This window comes from Hippopotamus amphibius, chromosome 1 (assembly GCF_030028045.1).
Source record: "Hippopotamus amphibius kiboko isolate mHipAmp2 chromosome 1, mHipAmp2.hap2, whole genome shotgun sequence".
Taxonomy (NCBI): domain Eukaryota; kingdom Metazoa; phylum Chordata; class Mammalia; order Artiodactyla; family Hippopotamidae; genus Hippopotamus; species Hippopotamus amphibius.
In genome coordinates this window covers 7,672,743-7,699,553 of record NC_080186.1, presented here as the reverse complement: position 1 = coordinate 7,699,553, position 26,811 = coordinate 7,672,743, and the positions used below count along the sequence as shown (strand labels likewise).

General features: G+C 44.9%; 1 protein-coding gene across 7 annotated transcripts in view; it reads right to left on the bottom strand.

Moving 5' to 3' along the window:
* Positions 1-3,223: 3,223 nt before the first annotated feature.
* The window catches only part of KIF1B (kinesin family member 1B), a 142,928-nt gene continuing 119,340 nt past the window's right edge, over positions 3,224-26,811 (bottom strand). For all 7 annotated transcript variants that reach the window (XM_057696034.1, XM_057696028.1, XM_057696062.1 and 4 more), the window contains 14 exons: positions 25,949-26,015; positions 25,228-25,312; positions 23,206-23,311; positions 16,273-16,387; positions 15,362-15,495; positions 14,569-14,630; positions 13,258-13,403; positions 12,834-13,073; positions 11,687-11,758; positions 10,559-10,680; positions 8,986-9,135; positions 8,461-8,653; positions 8,139-8,257; positions 3,224-7,581 (listed from right to left, as the gene is read on the bottom strand). In XM_057696034.1, coding sequence (XP_057552017.1) covers positions 7,539-7,581; positions 8,139-8,257; positions 8,461-8,653; positions 8,986-9,135; positions 10,559-10,680; positions 11,687-11,758; positions 12,834-13,073; positions 13,258-13,403; positions 14,569-14,630; positions 15,362-15,495; positions 16,273-16,387; positions 23,206-23,311; positions 25,228-25,312; positions 25,949-26,015 — 1,654 coding nt within the window. In that variant the 3' untranslated portion in view covers positions 3,224-7,538. The remainder of the gene's footprint in view (positions 7,582-8,138; positions 8,258-8,460; positions 8,654-8,985; positions 9,136-10,558; positions 10,681-11,686; positions 11,759-12,833; positions 13,074-13,257; positions 13,404-14,568; positions 14,631-15,361; positions 15,496-16,272; positions 16,388-23,205; positions 23,312-25,227; positions 25,313-25,948; positions 26,016-26,811) is intronic.

Here is a 26,811-nt window from a genome sequence, read left to right as displayed (position 1 = left end):
TTGCCCTGCCCTAATTCCTCAAAGCCCAAATCAAAGCCTGGGCAGGAATTCTACAAAAACAACCCTTCTCTGCAAACCTCCCAAGGTCGAATCCTTTGCTGGACTTACATAAGAGGGTGTGTAAGTAACATACTGGTTGGGGCAGATTTGAAAATTGCAGCTCTGCCACTCACTTGCTGTATAACTCCTGCAACTGAACTCAAATGGCTCGTTTGCAGAGTAGGTAGAAAGAGTGATTCTGAAAAAACCCAGAGACCATACATTCTAAAGCCAGAGTATAAGCGTGTGATGTGCTCAGAAAAGCTAAAAATTTAGGACTGTGCAGAGACCAGAAGTTTTTTTTTTTGGCTGCGCTGTACGGCATGCAGAATCTTAGTTCCCTGACCAGGGATTGAACTCGCATCCCCTGCAGTGGAAGCTCGGAGTCTTAACCACTGGACCACTAGGGAAGTCCCCCAGAAGTTTGTAAAACCAAAATTGGAAAGACAAGAAAAATCAGATGTAAAAGTAATGCCTTAAGTAAATGTCTACAGTTCCATGGGACTGCCTGACGTTCCGTACTGTCAGCTTTGCAAGAGCCATGGTGACTACGTGACCCTAGACGAGGCCCAGATGTAAGGGACAGCCCAATTCATAAGAACTAATGCAGTTCAAACGAAGACGTGGTCTAGAGTTGACCAACGAGTCCCAGAGAAAAACCAATGACCAGGAGGACCTGCAAGGGCTCCTGTCATTAGCTGTCCATCCGGGGGCAATTTGGTGTCACCTCCTAGTACTACAGACAAACAGCACTGCTCCCCCAGCACCTGAGCCCAACCTCCCGCCTTGTGCCACTCCAACCCTGCCAGCCACCTCCAGGGGATCACACCAGCAAACTTTGCATTCTGGCCTCATCCCACCGTCAGGTTTTCCCTTCTAGTGCATTCATCCCCATCAGCAGACACACATGCTGGGCTATTGCCTCCCTTTAAAATGAAAACCTCTGCCTGACCCCGCACCATATTACTCACTCAAGCTTCTCCCCTCACACTTTCCCTGGCACCTACTCTGGGCAGGCTTTCTTTGGCACCACGATGAGGATGCTCTTCTTGCCAACAGCCTCGCCAGAGCAGAGGCACTCTGATGTCTCCTCCCACGTGAAGTGAGCTCCGTTACTAGAACATTCCTGCTTCCACCAGCCCCTCACAGACAGCCAGTAGAGAAATGAAATTTACTGAGTTTGGAAGGAGCCCCTGGCAGGGCCAGCCTGGCCACCCCCTCCCTCTCTCTGGGGATCTCGGATGCCATCAGGAAACCTCTTGCCTCACGTGGAAGCTTACTAGAAATGTAGAGTTTCAGGCCCCAACCCAGGCCTGCTCAGCCAGAACCTGCACTTAGTACGACGCGCAGGGGAGTCTGGTGCACATCAAAGTTCCAGACAGCGCACTGCTCCTGACACTCTGATTCTGAGGTTCAGTATCAACGAATCCATTTATCCACAGACGTAATCCATGTTCTCTAATCACAGCTTTAATGGTAATGAAGGTGATGTTTCTATCTCCCATCTGCCTTATTCTTTTACTAGTTGGCTCTGAAATGGGAAAAAAGTGATGGCATTCACTGGCTCCCTTCAACTTCCTAGACCTCCCTGTTGCCAAAACGTGTGGTCGCTGCTCAGTTCTTATTTTAACTCGTCAGCTGCACTGGACACAGTTATCACTTCCTCCATCTTCAAACACTTCCTTAACGTGGTTACCAAATACCACGCTCTGCTCACGGCCACTTCTCCTGGTCCTCGCTGTCATCCTCTCGTCCTGCTGCTCCAGGCCGCAGAGCCCTTGGTTCTCACCAGCTACTCACTCCCCAGATCTCCCCACCTTTTGCCTTTATTGTCACCTTCATGTGACAGCTCCCAAATATGTCTCCAGCCCCTACCTCTCCCCCTGATCCAGCTGCCTCATGGACTACACAGGCAGGTGAACACGGCCACACCAAGTCCTCCACTTAGTACCACCCCTCTGCTCTCCTAGAACCTCCCAGCCTCCTTCACCCTAGGGAACCGCAAGGCCATCCTGTTTGCTCAGACGCATATCCCAAGAGTTACCGTTCTCCTTTCTCTACAAGCAGTCCCTCAGCAAACTCTCAGTTCTAACAGTAAAACGTGTCCTAAATCTGACCCTTTCTCCCCAAATCTACTGCTTAGTGCAAGCCTCCATCCTCCCCACCCCCACCCAAGATGCTGTGGAAACAACTTCCCATTTGGCCTCCCTTCCTCCACGTGTCCCCCATCTCTACACACACAGGCTGCTTTCCACTCAGCGATCAGAATGGTTTTTCAAAGAGACAGTAAGATCATGGGTCTTATCGTCTCAAAATCCTCCCTTGGTTCCTACTGCACTCGAATGAAATTAGTTATCTAAGCCCTAAGAACCACCTGGTCCCTGGCTCCTTCCTTACTCCAAGCCAGCCTCCTCACTATTTTGGAACCTTCTGAGGACACCACCACCTCAAGTACTTATCTCCTCCACGTGGAGCCCTCTCTGCCCATGGGTTTGCGCGTCTCACCTGTTCTTTCTCAGGAGCCTACTCAGATGTCATCTCCCAAAAGAGGCCTTCCCTGACCACAATCTAAAAAGACGTCTCCTTCCATCCCTTCTCATCTTTTATTTGGCTTTACTTTGCTCTGTATCATTGTAAATTTGTGTAACAAATGTCCTCCCTCACTGGAATGGGAGGGCCACAGGTACCGGGCCTGTTCTGTTCGCTGGGGACAGGCGGGCACCCGGACATGCGCTGAACGAATCCGGGCTTTCTGCCCGAATGCTGCGTCCCCTCCCTGCTTCCATTTCCCCCAGACGCCCAGGGCAGTGCTCCCTGCTCAGGCTCTGCTTACAACAGGAACTTGTTAAATTGACACAGTGAAAATTCCAACACCTCCATCACCCACCCCACAACACTACAGAAGTATTGGTAGGTATATGAAGAGAGGCTTTGGGAGAAAAAAAAAAGACAAATCTTCCACCTAAAATAGCCGCTTCCCTAATTGGGAGGAAAGTACTTTCAAAGAAACAGCATCACATTAGTTACATAATCACTGCTGTTTTGAATTATCAGAAAGGAACACATAGGTCATAGCATCATGATATCTGTCCCAAAAGAGTAATCTCTTTGCAAGCCAAGAAAAAGCTCTGTGTAAATATCTTCCAAAGGGTGCAGGAATAAACGCACATCAAGAGCCTTCTGATGCACTGGTTGTACCTTTATTATTTTCACCTCGTTCACTAATAGTTCCGTGATGCAAGGTTACCATACACAGTTAGATAATGTCTGCATTGCACATCTAAGGCTATACAGCAAAAGAACCAGAATTAGTACAAATACAAGAACTATATTTACATTCTGTATACTCAAGCTCCGAACATCAGATAATATTTACATAATAAAACATGAAAATGAAAATCTGAAATTAATAATGTACATTGTTGCTAATGTGCTCGACTCCTTCCCTGGGGAGAGATCAGTTTGCAAAGTCTTGGTTCAAGAAGGCCACTTATGCTTCACGAGTTTTGTGGTAGCACACAAGGGTGGTGACAAGAGACTTGAAGTCTCACCGGACAAGTACTTCAGAGCCACAAAGTCTAAGACGACTCATGAGAAAGCGGATGGATTCCACGGGTGAACTGATGCCAGAATACACAGCATGAAAAAAACGAACTCCAAGACATGAAAACAACACGTGACAGTCAGGGTTTGGCAAGAGACCACCCTCAGCTTGGACATTCCATCTGAGCATCAGCCGTTTGGCTGTGAGTTTTTAACGTGAAATCTGCATCAACTCTGATTTCTTCCTTTAAATGATCGGAGGCTTTCCTACGATTGCATGGGGCTCAAACACGAGTTTCATAAATGGCCTTTTGAACACCAGCAGCAGACCATCTCTCAGCTGGTATTTCCACTCACTAAGGAAGCACAAATCAGTACGTTCCTGCGACACAGTCATGGTCTGGCCACACACTTGGGTGAAGCCTCACTGGCCACAGTGGACAGCTGCGGTGCACACGAGTGAGAGTCCTATTTAAAATACATTCAGCAAACCTTCTGAGAGCAGCAGCAAAATTAGTCTCTTCTTTTTAAAGAGCAGGTTAACAATCACATTTTAAAAAGGGAACCAAAAGGTAAAATGAAGGACCCAAGTCAAACGAGAAACGAACGAGCCCTGACACTGTCCAGGAGGACCCGAGTGGAACCCAGACGAGGGAATGCCACGTACCCACAGGTGCTACGCACTAGGTCATTCTTGCTTTTCCAGTTCAATGTGCAACTAATTACAGATGTATAAATATACAAATACCTTACAAAATTAAATATCCCTGTAAATTAGACAATAAGCAGCAGGCAACAAAGTCTTTGCTTTGATATATGTGCCAGGAGAAGTCATTTTATTTTAGGTACCAAAAGATCTTCCATAATGACTTGATTCCTTCATCTTAAAAGAGCTGAAAAAACCTCATCGAATATATGAGTAGCCGTATAAGTTCTATGTAGCTGAAGGGAAAAAAAGTAGTGGTTTCTTACCTGGGAAAAATCATTTCCCTCAACTTCCCTCACATTGTTAAAACATAGTGGAATTCAAGTGCTCACCCAGCTGCCAGAGGCAGCCCTTCCCTGCGCGCGGCTGTGTGCATGGGCTGGCTGACCCCGCAGAGCGCGGCCTGAGGGCTGACTGACCCCCAGGCAGGCACAGAGACAAGAAGGGTGTGAGCACTGGTCTGGTGGAAGCTGTGAGGCCGTCTTTTGCTTTGGCAGGAGAAAGGAGGAGAGAAGATGGTTCCTCTCGCACTCATTTCTCCTGAATTTGTGTAAGAGTGTTCTTTCTTGCTTTATTATTATTATTTGCTTGTTTATAGGAGTGCTTTAAGGAAAAAACAAACAAACAAACACCAAAAAACAAAAGGAAACAAGCAAAAAAGAAAAACCCTTAAAAGGTGGTTTCCTTAAAGGTTTGAGTTCTTTCCATTTTCCTGCCACTATGGCTTCCGCGAAAGCCTCACAAATGATTCCTGCCGTAAATTCTCTCTCAGAGCTTCAAGGTGAGGATGGACCTGCCTGGAAAGGGAACATTAAACCTGACACTGCTCCACCTCCACTGAGAGAGCAGCCCCTAGAGAAAGGGACACCTGCGGGGCTGTCTGTGCCGGGAGCCCAGCCGTGCCCCCGCTGCCTCACAAGGCCCTCTCACCTCGGCCTGTTCTAGTACCTGACACTCCAAAGCAAAGACTTTCCCAGCCGGTTTTAAGTTAGAAGAAAAAACAACCGTCCTCTCAGTGCGCCCCTTGATTTCACGTTCCCTCAGACCCTGCCCCCTTCTGTCACGGGCATGGGTCCTCCCATCAGACTCCGTCACAGCAGCAGCCACCATGATTTAATTCTGAAAGTAACCTTCAACTCTCATCTTCGTTTCCCTGAAATTAGATTTAACTTCAGCCCAGGACGCTGTCTCTAAGCACGGACAGACCCTGGATTTGAGTAGACACTGGAAGGGCATATGGTGTCCATTAGACAAGAAACCTCTAACTACTTTAAAGTCTCAAGTACCACTTAGAAAACAAGTAACATTAGAGTTAGTGACCTATGTTTTAAGGAGAGGAAGAAAGTTAAAAAATCTACTATAGAGTCTTTCTTGATCATTTTTCAGGTAAGGTCACAGCCTTTGATTTCTAGTCTTTCTCCTGTTAAGCTCTCCGTGACTCCCTTTTCCTCCTCTTTGCAAAGCAGCTATGCTGAACGAAGCCAGGAGAGGAGCCCCCTCCAGGAAGGCAGAGGTGAGGTGAGGGCGCTGACGAGCTGGCCCTGCACTCATTCTGCAGAGTACACAGGCCCTTCTCCTTTGCTGACCCTTGGGTCAGCACCCTTGAGGCTGAGGGCCCCGGTCTCCACAAAGTGGGGGTGAGCAGATACTTTCCTGCATGCCTGAGGGATGGTCAGAGGTGTGAGCAAGGGTGGTAAAGGATGGTACAGAACAGCCCCAAGTCAACTGGCAAAGCAACTGAAGTAAGTGGAGGCCTTCTCTCCCAGGTCACTCCTGTGACACTTACTGCAGCTGAAAGAGAAAGAGCATCTTCCACGATGGGCTCTGGAAGCAGGCGGTCCTGTTCTGTCACAGAAGGAGGCTACCGGCAGGACATCAGCAGCTCCTCCTTTCTCCTCTGGCAGTGCTTCCACGCATGATGGAGATAACCAAGGAGGAGACAAACAACTACACCTGGGGCCAAGGTCTGGGTGGACCCTCTTCTCTGCCCCCAGGTGTCCTTTTGCTTTTGGTGCTGCGAGGATGTCCGTTATAATTGTGGGATCCAGAAAGCAAAGCCTGCCATGTTCACTTATTTATGAGCGCAGGGAGATAAGCATCATTGAAAGTATTTTCAGTTTGACAAGGATCACTGAAAATGACCACTGGATTCAGAGGAGATATCCAAGTTTACACTTAAGATCTAAATTTCTTTGATCAAAGGGAGCTACAACAATTGCAAGGTCACTACCCAGCATAACCATAATTATGATGATGACAAAGACCGTGGAGCTCATCACCAGGTAGTGGACCACTCCCTCCTGGTGGGATATTTGTGTATGACATCATGGCACTAATTCCAAACTATACCACCTCATTACTAACACCAAGAACAGAACCGAGACTCTGAGAGAGGCGGCTCCTGCCCAGTGGAGAGAAGCAGCTTACAGGAGCCCTACTGTGAGGAACCACAAGCTTGCTACTGACCCCCGCTGTCACGGCCCAAGTCCCATGGTCCATCAAAATCCAGCAGCAATAGCCTTGGCTCTTCCCTTCTTACAAGGTCAACAGCAGCCACTGTCCCAAACCTGCTGAAAAGTCCCTCTATTCTCTTCTACTAAATGAAAATTACACAACTATATTCTAAATAAGCCCCAATTTCAGAGAATATACCTGTCCCTTCTCTAAGCTCACTACCACCTTTTCCTTGAATGGAAAATGCAGGGATTAGTCACGGCAAAAAGAGACAGAAGGGGAAAAGGTAAGTTTTTTCCTCTCAGGTTCTAAAAACACCAGATGTCTCCTCCTTTAGTCTCTAAGCCACCCAAGAAAAATTAAAGTTATATCACAGAGAAAAGAAAAAAGTATTATGTTGTCTTGAAAAGCAGACAGAGATATGCAAAGACAGCAGTACAGACATCAGAGGTGGTCATATGAGGACCTATCATACAAAAGGAAGCCAAAATACACCAAAAAATAGTTGGGAGATTCACTGGATCCCCTCTAGGTTTTTGTTTTTTTGTTTGTTTGTTTTTTCCCCCTTTTGTTAGGCCACATGCTTCTAACAAGATTCTCAGCACAAGAAAAAAGAAAAGAGAACAGAGCAATGGGGATGGGGACCAGGAGTGCTAGAGAAAATGCTGGACAAGGAGGGACGAGTACTTAAGCCACAGGATCACATACAAGAGTAACCGTCAAGAACCACAAAGAGGAATGAGAGGTAACACTTTCTTTATCTCTCGGAAGGCGAGTGAGGGCACCCGGCAGTCACCTAAAACTTCGGTTGGCTCGGGCATCTGCGGGAAAGTTTTGACCTGTGGGCGACAAAGGGATCAGAGGATCAGACAGACGGCAGGACTGGAGAACTGGATCCGGGGCTCCAGCCCACGCAGGTCTTCCTCTGTGCTCCCCTCCTTGCACGTTCTCCCATTCTGCACCGTGGGCCCAGGTCTCTAGGCCCCTGAACAAACAGGCTAGCCGGTGGTCCTCCTCGTTCTGGGGATCCCGGGACACAGCCCCTCACAGGATCTGAGGCTGGGTCATTCGGCTGAATATTGGGAGACCATTAAGGTTCTCACAATCTTCCCTTTACTCGGTCCCATGGACCCCAGCTGTAGACCCCTTAAGAATAAAAAGTCAAAGCAGGAGATTCACTGTGTGCAAATGTGACCAGAATCTCCTTAGCCACTCAGGACACCAGATGACACCTTATGAGAGGCTGAGGCCTCATCGCCACCTTACAACCACACTTACACTCCTGTCCTTTCTCTATTTTAAACCTGTTTGCAACGAGGCTTCCTTTTCTGTTCATGGTGACATCCCTGGAACCAAAAACCAAAGAGAGGAAGGAAACACAGGAACAACTCCTTACCGTATTGTGCCAGCAAGGAGTGGGTTAAAGGCATATAACCAGTCGTTCATGTCTTTGTCATTGAGAGCCTGCAAAAGGACCCCACGGTGCTTTGTGCATACAGCAAAGGTGTTCGGTGTCTGAAAGACACAGGAAAATGAGAAAGTTACTATGGATACTGAACAATGGGGATCACTGGCCACATTCAGAGGGCACAGCCCTTCACACTGAAGGTTCAGAGATAGCAAATGCAAAAGAGAGACTCCATGCCACACAACAGAGTTCAGAGCCCAAAAGGGAAGGCTGTGCACAGCAATGAGAAGCAAGAGAGGGCAGGACTGACCTTCACCATGGCCTGCTGGTCCTCGCTGTACTCCACCTGCGCTGTGGACAGATTAATGATGCCGCGCTCCACCGGGTCTTTGTCACTGTTATAGATGAAGACGTAAGGGCGACGGACCACGACAAAATGTTTAGCCCAGTTGCTGGAAAGTGGCTCCTTGAAATGCAGATACCCCTTCTTCGAGACCACTGAGCTGAAAAAGACAGTGCAAAAGGTCACAAAAGTAAAGTGATCTCGAGCCGAGGGCCATCAAAATAGACCCAGGCCAAGTCCCTCAGGTGAACAAAACAAGCAAACGATCTATGTGGCCTAGAATCTTAATCCACCCAAGAGATGCAGCGGAAGAGCACAAAGCACCACGACCACATGCTGTGCCGGGTGGCGGTGATACACCTGCAGCAGAAACCCAGCCCAGCTCTTTCACCCCGATTCCATTTGCATTAGACCTGGTGTTGAAGAGCTGGAAGTAACCTCCTGCTAATTTGCCTTTTAATACCTGGCATCCCTGTTCAATATAGTACTCACCCTGGTCTAATTTCTTCAATATCTGGAACGAGATTGAGAAATTCATTTTTTCCTGCTCGGGCCAAATAGGGTGTTTCCACAGGTGGGACAATCTGAAATTGTTCAAATTCTGGGCAGGGACTGGAGGCCCGGGAATTGGCTTCTGGGGTCCTTGAAAAGAGAGAGGTTGGGAAAAAAGGGTAACAGGAGCTTCAGTAAGGTCGGTGCACAAACATCTCCCAGGAGGAACAATGCCTCTCCCCAAGCACCAGGGACCTTGCAAACATCAGTTCCAGAGAGCTTGGCTAAGGAGACAAAGCTGGCGACTGAAACAATTCCAAATTCACCTGGTGCCATCCTTCGGCAGTTACAAAGGAAACTCATCACTGACAACCACTGAGTCACTCAGTCTCTCCTCCTATCCTGAGGCCCCCTGAACAGAAGGGTATTGAATATAAATGCCATTCCCTTATATGCTTCTATTTAGTCCCAAGGTCATAACCAAGGGCACCGCCTCGGGCAGTGGTTCTCAGAGTGCAGTCCCTGATCAGCGGCATCAGCTTCACCTGGAAACCTGCTAGAAATTCACATTCTCAGACCCCAACCAGACATATGGAATTGGAAACTCTGAATGGGGTTCAGCCATCTGGGCTTTCACAAGCCTCCCAGGTGATGCTGATGCCACTAGAGTCTGAGAACCACCGCCGGAGGGACTGGCAGAGTGAGCAACGAACGGGAAGAACCTGGGTTCCTCAATGACCCTCGGGAGCAGAGCTGCTCCACCAACCCGGATGGCTCGGAACTGCTGTGTGAGAAACACTTCCTGTGCTCTGTATTGTAAACTTGTGGAGCAGCTTAGTCTAATTAATTGTATTTCATCAATTCCAAAAAGCCCATTTTTCTCATACTTTCCCATTTCTCGAATTGGGATGCATCTTGTAATGGATGGCATGTCACATTTTAGTTGGCAGTGCTTTTTCTTTCTTCGCAGCATATAAAAATAAGGTCTTGGAGTTGATGGCATCCCCAATTCCATTAAATTACCTGGTTGTCATATTTTCTCCAGCCCACTGCGTCAGTGTTGACACAGGAAGAGAGACAGCTGGATGACAGCCAAATGAGCTGTGACAGGTGAGCACAGTGAACGGACACAGGCAAAGAGACTGACGACGGAGCCCTGCACAGCAGGGATCCTAATGATGGACTCAGGGAATCTAGACTTGGTCTCTATTACTCATACCTATATATTTTGTTGTGTCATTAAAATATTTTTTCCAAAGTAGTTTCAAAACATTTTCCCCAGGATGGGGCTTCCTGGGTCTGATATGATCAGGGAGACAATCGGGGGTGTGAACAGAAGAACAGATCAAGCAAAAGGGGATGAGGAAGAGGAGTTGGTGATCTGATACAGACAGTTAGTAAGGTACGACATTCAAAGACGTCAGTAGCATCTTCCCTGCCACTGTGACATCCGGAAAAGGCTCCCACATATTTCCCAGTGCTGCCCTCAGGTGAGAATCACCGAATGAGCAGAAGGCTGGCATTTCCCTTTGGTTCTTACACTAGCTTTTCTCATTGAAATCTGTGTACTTACTTCTGATCCAAAGAGTTGCTCCTAGCATCTACCAGAGATGGGCAGGTGGAGGAGGGAGTGAGAGTAGCACTGCTAAAACTGGACACAGAGGGATCCCGTCCGATTGGAGAGATATCAGACAACTGGAAGAAAACAGAACATGGCACGTGAGATTCAGTGGAACAAAACTACCTCTGCAGTAAGAAGCTTTGACAGCCAGTGACCTCACGTTCATAAATCCTCTTCTGTTTCAGGTCATTCAAGAAAACAGTTCTTACAAATATTTTATGGTCTAAGTATCATAATAGGAATCAAGACATTTATAAAAGAGGCAAGGCTAGCTTCTTATATTTATAAAATCTGTTTCTATTTTACATTGCTACAGCCTTCTGCATTAACTAAGTGACCCCATCTCTATGTGCCGAGCACTTAGAACAACAGGCACTGTTCTAAGAATGTGGCAGAGGCCCTGCCCTCCTGGAGCTTACATTCTAAGTGGGGAAGGCAGATAATAAACCAATCGACAAACCCTTTAAGAAGTGTCAGGCAGGGATCAGTGCTACAGCAAAAAATAAAGCATGGAAGCAGGTTAAAAAGTTTCAGAGAGCTGCTGGCTTTACATATGGTGGTCAAGGAAATCCGTTCCAAGGAGGCAATGTTTGAGCAGAAAAATGAAATAGAAAAGGAAGCCAATCATGGGAATATCTGGAAGATTATACTGGTCAAACGAACAGCCACTGTACACAACCCCAAGGCAGAAAGCTTGGAATGCCTAGGGAACAGCAAAAAAGGTGAAGGTGACTAGAACAGAGTGAATGATGCAGAAGGTCTTTAAAGTGTTCTCCTCACTCTTTGTTGAAGGCAGCAAAATTTCAGGCCACCAAGAAGCTCAGAACTTCTTGTACCTTACGATATAATAACGTATCACCCCCTACAGAATACTCTTCTCCAAGGGATTCAGGGAAAAGCCAAAATGTTTCCCATTTGATAAGACACACAGAATACTTTTATCTTCAGGAGTCAGTATTCTGACTGAAAAATTAAATAAACGCAAAAGCAGATGTCATACATCCTCAAATATAATGCTATGCCCATTTCAAGCCACCTAAAAGCAGCAAAACCTGAGGACAGGAGATGAGAGCTGCTCACCTTGCAGTCACTGATGCTGCCGTGCACCTGGCTGAATTCTCGGTTGAAAGTGTGTGTGAGAAGTTGCAGGCACTAGGGCAGAGAGAGGGAAGAGTAAGTTTTAATGGTTAAACAAAGGCCTGGATTAAAGCAGAAAGGGAAAATGACAGGTTAAGACTCACAGTGGAGCTCAAGTGCTGCTCAAACAGCTCTAGAAACTACCTGAGTACACAGTAAGGGAAGCCTGGTACATGCCTAATTAAGATGATGAAATGAGTGGATAAAAGGCCATTCTCAAGACTACAAAAGTGAATTACTGCAAGCACCACAGTTTAAAATGCTTAAGAATGCAACAGCAACCCATTTCATTCTCAATCGGTCCTGGTACTGAAAGGCATAGCGATTTCTGAATGGACATATATTCCTAAATCAACTAGATGACCATTCAATTATTGAAACAAAACAAACACAAAATCCCTTTTATTTCTATATTCCATTGTCAGCCAGGTGCCCAGATACCACATGCCTGGTGGTCATCCTCAACACCCCTCTGCCCTCTTCTGCTGTACCCAGGCAACACGGAAAGCCAATTCTGCCTTCCAAATGTCTGTCCCATGATTCTTCTTCATACCCCCACCACAGCTGAAAAACTTTACCATTTCTCATCTGGATTACTGAAATAAAGAATTCTTTTCACTTCTAGTCTGTCTCTTCACCACAAATCCATCCTCTTTATTGCTGCCAGAGAAATCTTTCTAAAACACAAACACCTGTTTGAAACATTTCCAAGTCACTCCCAGGATACTCTGGACACTTTAGCCCCGTACACAGACTCTTTGTGATCTGGCCCTGGCCTATCTCTCCAACTCCAGCTCCTGTCCCTCTCCTGCACGTCCTTCCAAGGTCAGTTCACAAGTGCCCTCCTGGGCAGGCCTCTCCTCTGGCTCCCACAGCATTCTAGACCACACCTCTATTATAAGCTTGCCACCCACTTGCCTATAAGCTTATTAAGGGTAGAAATTAAGCCTTATTTATTTTTATATTCACAGTGTTAGCACAGGCCTTGAAACAGAGGCCCTCAAAGAAGATGAAAACCAAATGGGAAAACAGGAAGACAGCTCACAGAGCATCATGGGGGGAAACGCTCAGCAGAGGCAGGGAGTCACACCTTGGTAGCCAGCTCTTTCTCTCGATCCACCAGGCTTTCAATGTCTGTGGAGTCATAGCCACTGCTCTCACTGGGTGTGATGGCGCTTTCAAAGGTGGTGGTTGAGATCTGAGAGGAGATGCTGGTGGAGGTGCTGAGGGTCCCACTGCTGAGGCTGGGGGACAATGAGTCACTCAGGGACGTGGGGATGCTGTCACCAAGTCTCTCACGGAGCAGCAGGAAGTGGCGGGTTTTCTCCACCTGAGAAGATCCACACTATAGCCTCGGCAAACACAAAGCTCATCAAGATCTTAAAAAGCAAAATATTATGCCTCCATCGTCATCAAAAACTGCAAAGCCAGGGTCACAGACAGCAGGTGAGTGTGAGACTGATGCTTTGGGAATCCTGCCCCAGAGTTCCCCTGTGCAGCCCTGCCCGGGGTACCTCATGCAGGAGCTCCAGCTTCTCCAGCTCCCACTGGTGTTCGAGGATGAGGCTGTCTCCACGCGGCCGCCAGCCCGCTAAGTTCTCTTCTCCCCGCACATACGCCACTGATGTATCCAAGATTTTCCTTCTCCTCCTCTGCATGCCTGAGATAAGAGGAAACAACTCTTTTTCTCAGAGAAAAATCCAATTCCAATTTGAGCTTAAAATGAATTAATAATTCATAACACATGGCACGCTGAGACGGTTTAGTCTGAAGATATATGGACTTAGGTTATTAATAAAAATTTATCCCTTTTGCCCCAAAGCAACTCCCTGAACTTCTTTTAAAAGTGGAGTTACATATTCTTTGATAATTATGAAGCTGGTAATGCAACTAGAGAAACTGCTAGTAATTATGTTAGGTGAAAATACAGAGATTAAACAGTCTGTACCCTATAGTTCCAAATATATAATAATATACTCACAGGAAAAGAGTGGGAAAGGACTACACACACTTCCCTCATATTTGGTAGCTCAGTTAAGATGGTAGATGACAGACTGATTTAGCCTTCATTATTTTCCATTAATTTCTTAAAATGTTATACTGGTTTCACATATAAGAGACATGAATTTACGCTAATTAACAATTTCTGAAGGATCTAGACACTATAATTAGCTGCTATCGGGACTTGGATTCACACTCAAAGTCTTCTTTTTTTTATCTCAATATTACCTGTGGGCCTTGGCCTCTTTTCCACATATGTTCTAAAAATGATTCAAACTTACAGGAAATGTTTTTAAAAACCCTGACTTTTGTCTATGCTCCAGTTTACAAACATGGAAACGTAGAGTGCTGCTTAAGGCCACCAACCTGGAGGAATAACAGCAGTCCAAAGAGACATTAAAAAGGACACAGAACAAGTTCAACTTAATTTGTCTTTCTAGAGCACAGGAAGTTCAAATTCTAGTTTGACAGCACCTGTAAAGTTATACTGTCAAGTCATCTTCGGGGCTAAGGTGGAGAGGGAAATGGTTCTGAAGTTTTCCAAGCCAAGTTCACTCTAATACACTTGAATCTGTTATAGTATTCCGCAGCCCAGTAACATTTTGTTCCCTACAGCTTTTTTAACTGTATTGCGTGGCATAAATCAAACAGTGTTGCAGCTCAAAAAAGGGTAACTCCCACAACTTCCACCAAAGCAGCTTGTAAAATATAACTGGCTTTTCAAAAACGTCTACCTATCCTACACAGGTCGGGCAGGTTTTTGATATAATGTACTCCAGTCAAGTGCAAAGGTAACTATCACTTCCCTGACCCACAGAGCTTACCTGGACTACCTGTGTCTGCCATTTTGCATAAACTCAGTTCATAAATTCCAGTGACTCGATTGCTATTTGAATTAAAACAAACAATTTTTAATTTCATACAGAACAAAACCAGGAACATCTCAATTCTCTCTGCTTAAAACAATGTCTCCTCTGCTGGGACTGCAATCCACCCTCAAATACAATTACAGACACTTCTTATCAGTCACTGTTCTCTTCCTGTTCTGAACTTAAGAATAAAACTGAATGATACACTAGAAAACTTATAATACAAATGTGAAAATTAAAATCTTGCCTTTTCTTACCACAAGAAAGAAGAGATGAGGGGGATAAGGTCTGACTAGAATGAAGTGGATAAACCTCAGTTTCTGGGGAGCGTGGCTAAGAAGGGGCTGAACCAGCTACTGCAAGAGTAATACTTAATTTTTAAGCTGGGTGACAATGCACAGGTAGTCACTGTATTATTCTTGATGTATATTCATATATCTTAAACGTGAATAAATCTTAAAAAGAAGAAAACCCCAATGGTAAGATGTAAGAAATAACAATAATGATATTTGATAGAACATTTGGTCCCTGCAAAATTCAGAAGTGTTCACAACGGAACATTCCTTCCTTCCTTCATGAACTCTTCTATCAGTATTTTACTAAATGCCAACATTCAAGTCATTGCACTCCGGAATCAGTTACCAAAACAGTTTACAGGTTGTGAACTAACCCTGAAACAGCAGCTAGAAGACTGCTCATTCTGCACGGGGCACACCAACTGAAAGCTGAACTTGTCTCAAAAACTTACGAGTCCGGTGACTTTGAATAGCCGCTGCCGAAGAGGCTGCGCAGCGAGCGTGGTGGTGAGATCTTGGCATCCCGGGAGTAGAAGACCATGCACACATCCTTGGTGATGACGGCTGGCTGGATGCAATGATCCAGCTGAAAGCAGACAGGAGTGGGCTCCGATTAAATGCACACAGAGCCTCTGTGACCACAGTCTGGGCACTACCGTATCTGGAAAGCTGGGCCCAGATGTAGGGGATGTGGAGGATTTCAGTTCTACCAATGATTTCAACAGCAAATCAGAAGGTAATACATGCCAGGTCAGGTGGTATTGCTTGCAGATATATTTATTTTTCTCAAAATTTTTTCAAAGTTTTTTCTGTAATAACAACTAATATTTATTACTGGTTAAATGCTTAGCACCGTTTGTTCTAAATCCTTTTCTGTGACCTCTCAACAGCTTTCTGAGGCAAATGCTATTATTATGACCCCCGTTTAAGAGACAAGGACACTGAGGCACAGAGAGATGGATTCACTTCTCCAAGGACATGAGGGCAGTAAGTGTCAGCCCAGGGACTTGAACTCAGACAGCCTAGTTCCAGGGCCTGTGCTGTAACTACTAGGCTCTGTCCACAACTATAAAAACGAGAGATGGTTTGCTTAAAATCATACATTCTTTGAAGAATGGGAATTAGGCTACTAAAGCTGAAGCTGTAATAAAAGTTATGTGACTTGTTGATTAACTAGAGACTAGGAACAGAATCTAACATAACAGAAACAGTTAGCAAAGTATAATAAAATAAATAACTTAAGGATGTGCCGGGAGAAAGGAGGACAAAAATCAGTCAAATCTTTCCTCTCCATTTCCTGGTGTAACCTGCCCACTGCTCAGGGCCGGCTGTTCACAGCGATTCAAGCTGTGGTTCTTCTCACCTCCAGGTAGGCCGACAAGGTCATGTAGATCTTTTCCCCGTAGGGCGTCACTCGGTTCAGAAGGAGGGAGTTATGGAGGGAGCTATCCCACACGGCCTCGAATCGATAGAAGGTCCTAAGGTCAAAAAGGCAAGAGGGAGTCATCCAAAAGCTGCAGCCACCGTAGTCCAGGCACCGCCACTACCAGTAATGCTGCAGAATCCTACACCGGCCAACACTCCCAGCTCATCCAAATCTAACGGCAGAGCAGAATCTGCATCTCCAAGGAGGGAAAGGTTGGTTCCCATCCTCCAGCACCATCGTCAAGGAACACTTAGCTTTGCTATTTTATTTATTTATTTTTTTGACAAGCCTGGTTCTCCTCTGTCTACAAACATAATAACAGTGAGATCAATCAAAGGAATTAAGATGAAAAGGAGAAATGAGTATTGACAGAAACTAAAACAGGAAAGAAAGACTAATAAGCTCCTCTGTCAGTCAATGATGAGGGCCAGAAGCAAAGATTCAGTCACTTGTGAGCTGTGGTCTTTGTATATCAATCCCATTCTGCTGAGCCTCGGAAATAAGTCACAAACACATCTGGGAGGATTCGTGAAAGAAACAGTATAGAGAGCCTTGTTTTTAAATAAAAGAGTGAGAGATTAGCTGACATTTCAGTAAAAGAGAATAATTTTTAATACCAGAGCTAGCCAACTACTATTTATCCATTTTCAAGAAAATCCACATAAGAATCTATTTTTAAAAGTTTATTTATTGGCTGCGTTGGGTCTTTGTTGCTATGCACGGGCTTTCTCTAGTTGCGGTGAGCAGGGGCTACTCTGTTGCGGTGCACAGGCTTCTCTGTATGGTGGCTTCTCTTGTTGCAGAGCACAGGCTCTAGGCACGCGGACTTCAGTAGTTGTGGCACACAGGCTCAACAGTTGTGGCTTGCAGGCTCTAGAACACAGGCTCAGTAGTTGTGGCACATGGCCTTAGTAGCTCCGTGGCATGTGGGATCTTCCCGGACCAGGGCTTGGACCCATTTCCCCTGCATTGGTGGGTGGATTCTTCACCACTGTGCCACCAGGGAAGCCCCATATAAGAATCTTACATTCAAATAACAATTAGAAGCTTGATTATTTAATAAACACCAATAAACTGGTTTTTTAAGTTGTTTAAATATCTTTCTTTTCTTCCACTAGTAAAACACCACAGACCCTACTTGACATTAAACCTTCCAGCTGGGCTTCCCTGGTGACGCAGTGGTTAAGAATCCGCTTGCCAATGCAGGTGCACGTGGGTTCCGGCCTTGGGTTGGGAAGATCCCACATGCCGTGGAGCAACTAAGCCTGAGCGCCACAACTACTGAGCCTGCATGCCACAACTACTGAGCCCGTGTGCCGCAACTACTGAAGGCCACATGCCTAAAGCCTGTGGTCCCCGACAAGAGAAGCTACCACAATGAGAAGCCCGTGCAACGCAACGAAGAGTAGCCCCCACTCGCCACAACTAGAGAAAGTCTGTGTGCAGCAATGAGGACCCAACACAACCAAAAATAAATAGTAAAACAAACCTTCAGAAAAATAAATAAATAAACCTTCCAGTTCAGTAAGTCTCACCTGAAGCACCGTCCTTGAGTTCAACAGCAGTGTCACAGATCAACTCCCAATTTAACCCCCGTGTCCCTTCTCAGATCCCTGTTGGAATTGTCAGGGACGATATTTCGTCCACCCCTAACGAGTGGGCTTTCCATCACCAGTAGCTCTCTGCACGTGTACTACACCCCACCCGATTCAACTAGTTTTGCACACCTTCTTCCCTGCCTAGTGCATTCCTACTCACTCCTTCCCAAATGGAAACCTCACTGCAGCTGTCTTTTCTAGATGTCCTGTGACAAATAGCTGGCATATCTTCTGTCTACACACAGCTCCATGCTTCTTTCTCCAGAAATAATCAGGGAAACGATACTCTCATAGCCACACCTCATCCTCTGAGTGCCAATGTTTGAAGCCTGATTATTTATCTTCTAGCTGCTTCCAGACCTAAGTCTTCTTGAAGTAGCTGACCTTTGAACAGCAGGGGTCAGGGAGCTGGCCCTCCACGCAGTTAAAAATCTAAGCGTAACTTACAGTCTGCCCTCTGTACCCAAGGTTCCGCCTCCGCAGATTCAGCCAACCGCAGATCACGCAGTACTGTCGTACTTACTATTGAAAAAAATCCACATGTAAGTGGACCTACACAGTTCAAGCCCATGCTGTTCAAGGGGCATTGGCTGTATGTGACACTCTCTCAAACATCTGGCTTTTGAGGCACTGTGTATGGGAAAATTCTCTACAAAGACACCAAAGGAATATAGACAACTAACAAGACAAAGACGGACAAAGCAACCAAGGGACCCCAACAGCAACCACAACAAAGGACGACAGAAGCCCTTCCCCAGCTCTTGGGCTCACTGGCCAGCAGAGAACCCTTTATGCACCCACAAAGCCCTATTTTGATCAAATCTAAATTTTCATTTGGTTTAAGACCAATTCTAATATTGGGTGGTGACTCCATTACTTCAGCAGAAGCCACCTGAAGGCTTCTGTCCCGAAACTGCTCTTTTGTTGTGTCCCAGGGTTTGTCGAGGTACCTGGAGTGGGGCTTACCTGCTGCACTGCAGGTCTGGATACACCTGTGCTGAAGGGAAATGAAGCCCCTCCTCAGGGCGAGGGCATGTGTTACTCTGCACACATGTGACAGCGGCTCCTATCGCTGCTGCCTGCAACCTGTGACTCCTCAAGTTCCGAACCAGAACCTAAGTGCCTCCCGGTACCAATATTTAGGGTTCATGATTCCCTTTCAACTGAGGCAAACATTCTGAATTTGTGTGAGAAAACCTCTTCACATTTCTGTTTTCTGGTTTTCATTTAACCTAAAGAGGAAATTTCACTGGTAGAAACTTGGCGAACAGAAACATTTTGATATCACTAAAATCTCCCTGTATTGGGATGGGGGAAAAGGTTTTTTTTGTTGCTTTGTTTGGTGCTTGGGAGTTACTGCAGCACATGCTTTTGAAATACACCCCAAGGGTGGCAATTCTCGAGTGGTGGCTGTAAGGAATAAAACCAAGAGTGGCGAGAAATGTCAGTGGTGCCCAGCTAGCACCAGGATGTAAAGTTACAAACAGGGCTGAGTCCTGAGACACGCTGTCCTGTAGGGCTCTAGGTGGTCAGGAAATGATCCCAAATGGATTTCTCAAGATGTTCAGGAAACGGCAGTGTGTGTGTGGATATGTGCGTGCATGTGTGTGTATTTGTGCGTGCACGCGTTGTATGTGTGGGTGTATACGCGTGTGTATGTGTGGGTGTGCATGTATGTGTGTGCATATGTACGTGTGTGTGTGTGTGTGTATCTGTGGGTGTGGGTGTGTATGTGTGGGTGTGGGTGCGCCTGTATGTGTGGGTGTGGGTGTGCGTGTGTGCTTGGGGGGTGTGCACGTGTATGTGTGGGTGTGTACACGTGTATGTGTGGGGGTGTGTGCACGTGTATGTGTGGGTGTGTGTACGTGTGTATGTGTGCGCACGTGTATCTGTGGGGGGGGTGTGCGTGTATGTGTGGGGGTGCGCGCATGCGTGTATGTGGGGGTGTGTGTGCGCATGTCTGTGTGGGTGTTGGTGCACGTGTATGTGGGGGGATGTGCGCGCGTGTATGTGTGGGGGTGTGCGCATGTGTGTATGTGTTAAAAAAAACATTTAGGCTATACTGTCATGTATCACTTCCTTCAAGTTTTCTTCCCTAAATCAGATGAAGAGAGAGATGGGGGAAATTTTCATTTACTACTAAACCAGGAATTTTTTCTATTCCAAAAGCAGAAAATAAATAGGTGAGACAAGTAGTCCTGACAGAAGAAAGAGAAATGTTTAAAAATAAATGAAATATTTCTCACAGACTCAGCTACCCGAATAACTAAATTAGTCTCTACTACTACACAGGACAAAACAAAGAAAAAAAGTGAACAATTATGCAAGGCTGAGATTTTGTATGAAATGGGAGTAACATTCTACTTTGTAATGTGGAAGAGGAAAACTTGAAGGGGCATAAGAATAAAATGGGCAAGTTTACTAAATGGAATGAGAAAATAATTAAGAACTCTACAAATTACTTAAGAACCTACATGTGAAACTATACATGCATCAGAAAACCCCAGGGCACAAGGGTGCAGAATAAGGTCTTGCTCTATCCTAGGCTGGTGCAAGTTTACGTGGGGGAAAACTACTAAATTAAAACAGCAATCAAAGCAACATATGACATAAAGCATTCTGATAAACTAGAATCTTTATGTGCAAAAAGCAAACAGAAAATACCTAGGAATATCCTTATCAAGAAAGAGCCTGCAAAAACAGAAAAAGCTTTTGTTAGTGCAGCAAAAGGAAAAACAAAAAAAAAAACAAAACAAAAAAGGAAAAAAGAGGGGGAGAGAGAAGAGAAAAAATATATACAAAAAACAAATTTGCTGATAAGCAAAATGAATTCAAGTGGACAATTAACAGAGAATTCCATGGGACACAGTTTGATAAAGGGCTTACAATGACATGGTCCCTCTCCTGGGATGTTCAGTTAAGGAAACACTGGGCATAGAAGGGAATGTGGAGACCACATCTATTAACATCCCTTTAGGAGGTGACTTAGTATTGGAAATGGTGGGAAGGTGCTGTGGAGTTAGGGGAAAACCACATCAGTAAGGTAACAGAATGCAGGACCGTGAAGACAAGAAGTAAAGGCCCTTGTCAGCTGCACTCACTATCAATATATCCCAAGAGCCCTCTAGTCACATATGTAATACACCCAACTGAGTTCTGAAAGTTTACCTTCAAACATTAAAGCTTAGGCAAAAAGAACAGAAGCCCTCTTAATCAAACTCCATTTAAGCCACTTACCATATGAACTTATGCTCTCCACATTCCTATGATGTAGACTGACGTCCATTTCTCATTCAACATTATTCTAAAATAAAGAGGTAACTCATATGCCCAGACAATTTACTCCAAAGAGCTGAGTTTTGTGCTTCTCAAGTGTCAGCAGTATTTGGTTCCAAACCTGTTTATGCAGCTGTATTTGTTATAATTATCTGATTTTATTAAATATTAGATAAATCACTGAAAATGAGGGCAAAAAGAATTTTTGTTTAGTGTAAAAACTAAATTGAACGTTTTTAGAAGACTCGATAATGGTGAGTTGTTTAAAAAACAGCTGTTAAATTAAGTTTGGGTGAGATCAATGTAAAAGAAAGAGGGGAAATAAAATTTTGATGATAAAAAGCTTAAGGCATTTTACACGTAGATTTTCTTCGTAGGTTTCTACTTCCACCAAATTGAAAGTCATAGATGATGAAATATGGGTATGGCTTTACAAGAAAGACAGTCAGAAGTCTAATAAATGAGCCTACAATTAAAGAGCTTGACAAATTAATGTGCAAGTGTTTAAAGTCTGTATCTTTTTATTATTCTTGACTTTAGAAACTTTTTTGATTAACTCTAGGTTTCTATTGGGAAAGATAAGCTGCTTCTAACAAAGCCAAATTCATCTTCTACAGCATCTGACCTGCTGCTGGGCAGGAATCAAAGGACTTCTGAAAGTTACTCTAATGTACGCAAGTTTAGCCTAACCAGCTCTTGAACCAAACACCATCTTTCTCTGTTTTGCTAAGTACCAAAGGAAAGTTTAAGATATAGTTCTCATAGTTGCAAGGAAAACGTGGTGAATGCCAGCTGAATACTTGGTGTAAATGTCTGGCAGAAGAGAGAGCACCATATGGCTTGAATGCTAACTTCAGAGAAATGGTATTGTTCACGATTTTGCCCAGGAATAGGCCAAGAGGGGCCAAAGCAGCCTTCTGTATCTCTGCCACTTCCCCTGCACATACCTACACACCCTCTCACCCACCCTTCCCTTTCTGTCCACAGCCCCTGCCAGCTCCTCTGACAGGCAAAAAGCAAACAGACATTTGTTTCCTTTTCCTCATTCCCATGCAAAACAATAACACAAGGAAACAATGTAAAGATACTAATCCTGGCCCAAACTTTTAATTCTACTTCTGCCTATTGTCTTATTTTTCCTCTCCCTCTTGCCAACACAGGTGAGCACCTTCGCGAGCACCTTTTTTAGGAGCAGACCACAGAGAAATCCTGTAATTCAAAGGTTGAGTTCTGAGCCCACATTAGAACACAGCCTCCCAGCCCTCACTACATATAGAAATGGAGTCTCCATGCACAATGATGGGACTCCTTTCCCAAGGAGGTAAAAGCACCCCGGCAGATTTATTTCCAGTCTGACACGGGAAAGTAGAACCACTACGTACTTTATGCATTCTGTTATAACTTCGTTATAAAATGGAACTCTAAGGGAAACTAATTTCAAATCAAAAATAAAATTCATTCATTTATAGCAGCCAATCTTGGTCAGAAGAGTTTACAACAATTTACTGACTTTATGCATAAATGAAAATGAAAAGCAAATACTGAGACTCCTTGAGCCGATACTGGCAGCAGCAAAGATGAACACAAGAGGGTTCCCTATACCTTGGAGGGCATGTTTCCATGACATCCAAGGCCAGGAGGTCTTTCTTCACAGTCATGTTTCATAGGAAAACATTTACATTTAGTCTTGGCCATATTAATCTGTACTTTTAAACCCATGGATGGCATGTGCTGAGTTTTCTATTTCTGCTTTTTCTCCATCACTGTGTTGCATCTACTCAAACTCCCCAGGGGATAGAACGTTTCCATTCTCCGGGGGTAACAACACATACCAGCATCTCCAATGATTTATGTATTTCTTTTTGAAGAGCAGGATGGGCAGGGGAGGGAACAAGGAATTTTGAAGTGAGAAGCGGGGAGTCACTAATGAACCAGGAATCTAACACTGAACCGATCAACTCCCAAGGCTGATTCACCACACTCCCTGGTGCCCCACCTGCTAGAGTTGTGGGAAGACTTCAGGTACTTGGCAGAGATGATGTTGAGGGAGAGGATGGCATCAACTGCAGCTTCATCCACCTCAGCCTTATTCCGAATCCGGCCTGAGAGAAAGAAGAAACCAGAACACGGGTATGTTTAAAAACAAAACAGTAATTCATTAGGCCAAAAAGAGACTGTCAAATCTCTGTGTAATTTCAGGCGCTGGAAGGGTCATCTGGTCAGCTGTAATTCTACAGTCAAATACTGTACACTCAGTCTTCCTTTCTTCTCCATATTCTGTCTCCCCTTTACATCCCGCATTTAGTCAATGGTGAAAACTTTGTTCAAAAAGTTGCTCATATTCGTCTCAACTTTTATTTCCAACATCACTGCCCTACTCACAAGGGTCATCCCCTTCCAATCGGAGATATGACAACAGCCATTTAACTGGCCTCCCAGCTGCTCTCACGTCTCCCCCTTTCCAATCCATCCCACACTCACCTTCTATAAACTTCTTAAGCCACTGCCTTCATTACGTCACTTTCTTGTTCAAAATCTTACAATGCTGTTTTCAAATACTAACACTAGGGGATGCAGCATTGCATAGAGGTTAAGAAGACAGTCTCTGCAGGAGCACGACTGCCTGGGTTCAAATCTCAGCTCCAGCACTAACTATCTGTGTGACCTGGGCATATGCTCAACCTCTGAGCCTCACTTTCCTCACCTGTGAAGTGGGAATAACAAGTTTTCTAAGAGTGTTACGATCATATTATATGTTCGTTATGTTATATTAAATAAACTACTATTTTTAGAGCATTCAGAAAAGCACCAGCCACATTTCATGTTTGTTAAAAAGAAAATAATAAGCTATAGGGTTAGAGAGAAGCCTTAGTAACTGCTGCCTCTTCACCCCACCCTTTCTGGTCAGAAAGTCTCTCTCTTGTTTTATATAAAAATTAATTTTGAAAAGCACCACCCAGATAGGACAGAGTCTAATCTTCCTTCCAGGGCTTCTTAATCTGATCCACAGATACCCAAGGGGTTTATGAACAGAATTCAGGAGGTCTGAATTGGATGGGGAAAAATCATAACTTTATTTTCAGGAACCTCTAACTAAAATCTGGCTTTTCTTTCAATTATGAGGGGAGGGCACAAACCAAAGGAGAATCAGCAGTACCCGGACCTCTGTCCCCAGCAGAAACCATAGATATTTTCATATCACAGAATGTAAAGTATCTTGACATTCAGCACCACTTTGAAATGAGAGAAATTAGGCCTGCTGCTTATTTAACCCATCAATGAAGAGCTTATGTTACAATTTCGTTTAGTATTTTAACAATTGTATTTCGATATTTAGTTCCCTTTGTAATCCTAAGTACTTTATTTTCTACATTTAAAAACATAATCCCGAGACTTCACCACTGCCGAAGGGCCCAAGGCAAAACCAGGTTTAGACCCCCTGCTTTAGACTCTCATTCTGCAGCTTATGCTGTTTGGCAGTGCCGTAGTTCAGTCTCCCCACTCCGGCCACAGGTTTCTAGCCATTTGCACGTTAGACCTTCCCGACTCTCTAACTCCAAATGCTTGTAAAAAACAAACTGAACCCTCTAATCTCTCTCAGCTCTACTCAGATCATCTCCCACAGGCTAACCCAGTCCTCCTAGGTCTTCTCTGTCATCAGCTCTCTCAGTACAGGTCTTTCAGCTGTTCTCCCTCAGTACTCGCTCATCGAGCTGTCCTGTGCACATACACACACTGTCTCCTCACCAGACCCCAAGCTCATAGGCGCAGAGACTTCTCTCAGGCCCTCTCACAGCCTCTGGCTCAGAACCACTCCCACAGCCACTGAGAAAAACAATGGCAGGTTGAATAACCTACGAAGGGAGCTGGGAAACAAGAGTAGTTTCGAACTCAAGGCCTCTCTTCTGATAGCCACGTTCCCCAGCACAGTCTTCGGCACACTCTCTGTGCTTCAAAGGGGGAGCAAGCACGTCTCTAAGAAGCCTGGCTCCATCCTCAGCTGCTGGAACGTACTCACCTACCACCAGCTCCCGAACATCCTTCCAGTGGAGTTCGCTCCCCTTCTCGTGGATGATGGTAACTGTGATCCTTCGCTGGATGCCCTAGGTAATGGAGCAGGGCAGCTATTTAGCTGCGACAATCCCTCACTTCCTCGTTACTCTGAACAAATGGACACAGGTCAGGGACCGAGGAAGAGCCAGGATCTGGTATGGCTTTAAGAACGGATGGCCAGATTGAAAGTCCCAGAGTGTGCCCACATGGGTCCGTAAGCACTTTTGAGCACTGACTAAATCTACTTCTGATCTGCCAAAGGGGGACCTACATTTCATGGTGAGCTTTTTAGTCCACTGAAACCTTCATCTTCTACCCCCACTAAGAACTTCTGGCTGTGAAAGCAGAGTTTCCAAACATCACAAAATGAAAATTATATAAAATGACATGGGAGCTGCACAAATTCTATAGTAACTGAATGAAACAAACTCTTTCAAAATAGCTCTTTTAAAATATATTTACACACAGAGCAAGGATATATATCTATATCTATCTATCTATATATATATGCGCCAAGGTTTGAGAAACATTAAGAAAAAAAAAAAAAAAAGGACGGGGCAATGTCCCCCAACCTCCAAATCCCCTTGAAATGGAGATTTAAAAAAAGCAGAGAAACAGAGTTATGTTTCTTATTCTAACTTTTTGGGTGTTCCCTTCTAAGCTCTCTTTTGCTCCTTCATTAGTACCTGGTGAAGCAAAAAGGTCCCCTGGCAGGGCAAGCCTGCTGTATGGTCAACCACAGCTGGGATATACCTATAAGAACAGAAATGCAAGAGAAAGAAGTTAGACAGAATGCTTGGGTGAGGTTGCTCTAGTCCTCAGTGGTTTTGTTTTTCTAAACTCCGATCTCAAGTCTTCCTCACCATCTGGGGTGGGCATTTAATCAGACAGTCACTTGCATTTAGTAAACCTTTCCAAATGTATACGTCTCATCATCCTGACTAGACTGAAGTGTTGGAAGGGTAGTAACATCTTTGGCTCCATCCCAGCTCCTTGACTAACAGATATTCCACAAATACCATATCTCTGCAATGGCAAGTGTCAGGAGATGAGAGAGGTAATTTCAGATTCTAAATCATTTTTTTAAGAATCAGAAAGCAATTAACTCAGTAGAAACCATTTTCTTTTGTGTTTTTCAAAAGCAGTTCTGAGACAATTATAAACAGTAATTACAGTCACTGCTTAGTCTAACACGGCTCCTACAGAAAGAGTAAGCTGATGCTGATCATTTTGATTTGGACCAATGGTCCTCAACTGGGGGTAATTTTGTCCCCTAGGGGACATCTGGCAATGTCAGGAGGGAGGTGCTACTGGCATCTTATGGGTAGAGGTCAGGGATGCAGCTAATACCTACAATGTACAGGACAGCCCCCAACAACAGAGAATCATCTGGTCCCAAACAGTGAACGGTTGAGAAACCTTGGTCTATGGAAACATTCTGTGCCCTAATCCCCTGAGATAGTGATAAAGTCTTCAGCCCTATTATGTGCAATATGATTCTGACTCCCCCTGCTTTGCTGCTGATAAAACCCACTAGGTAGGTTGTCTT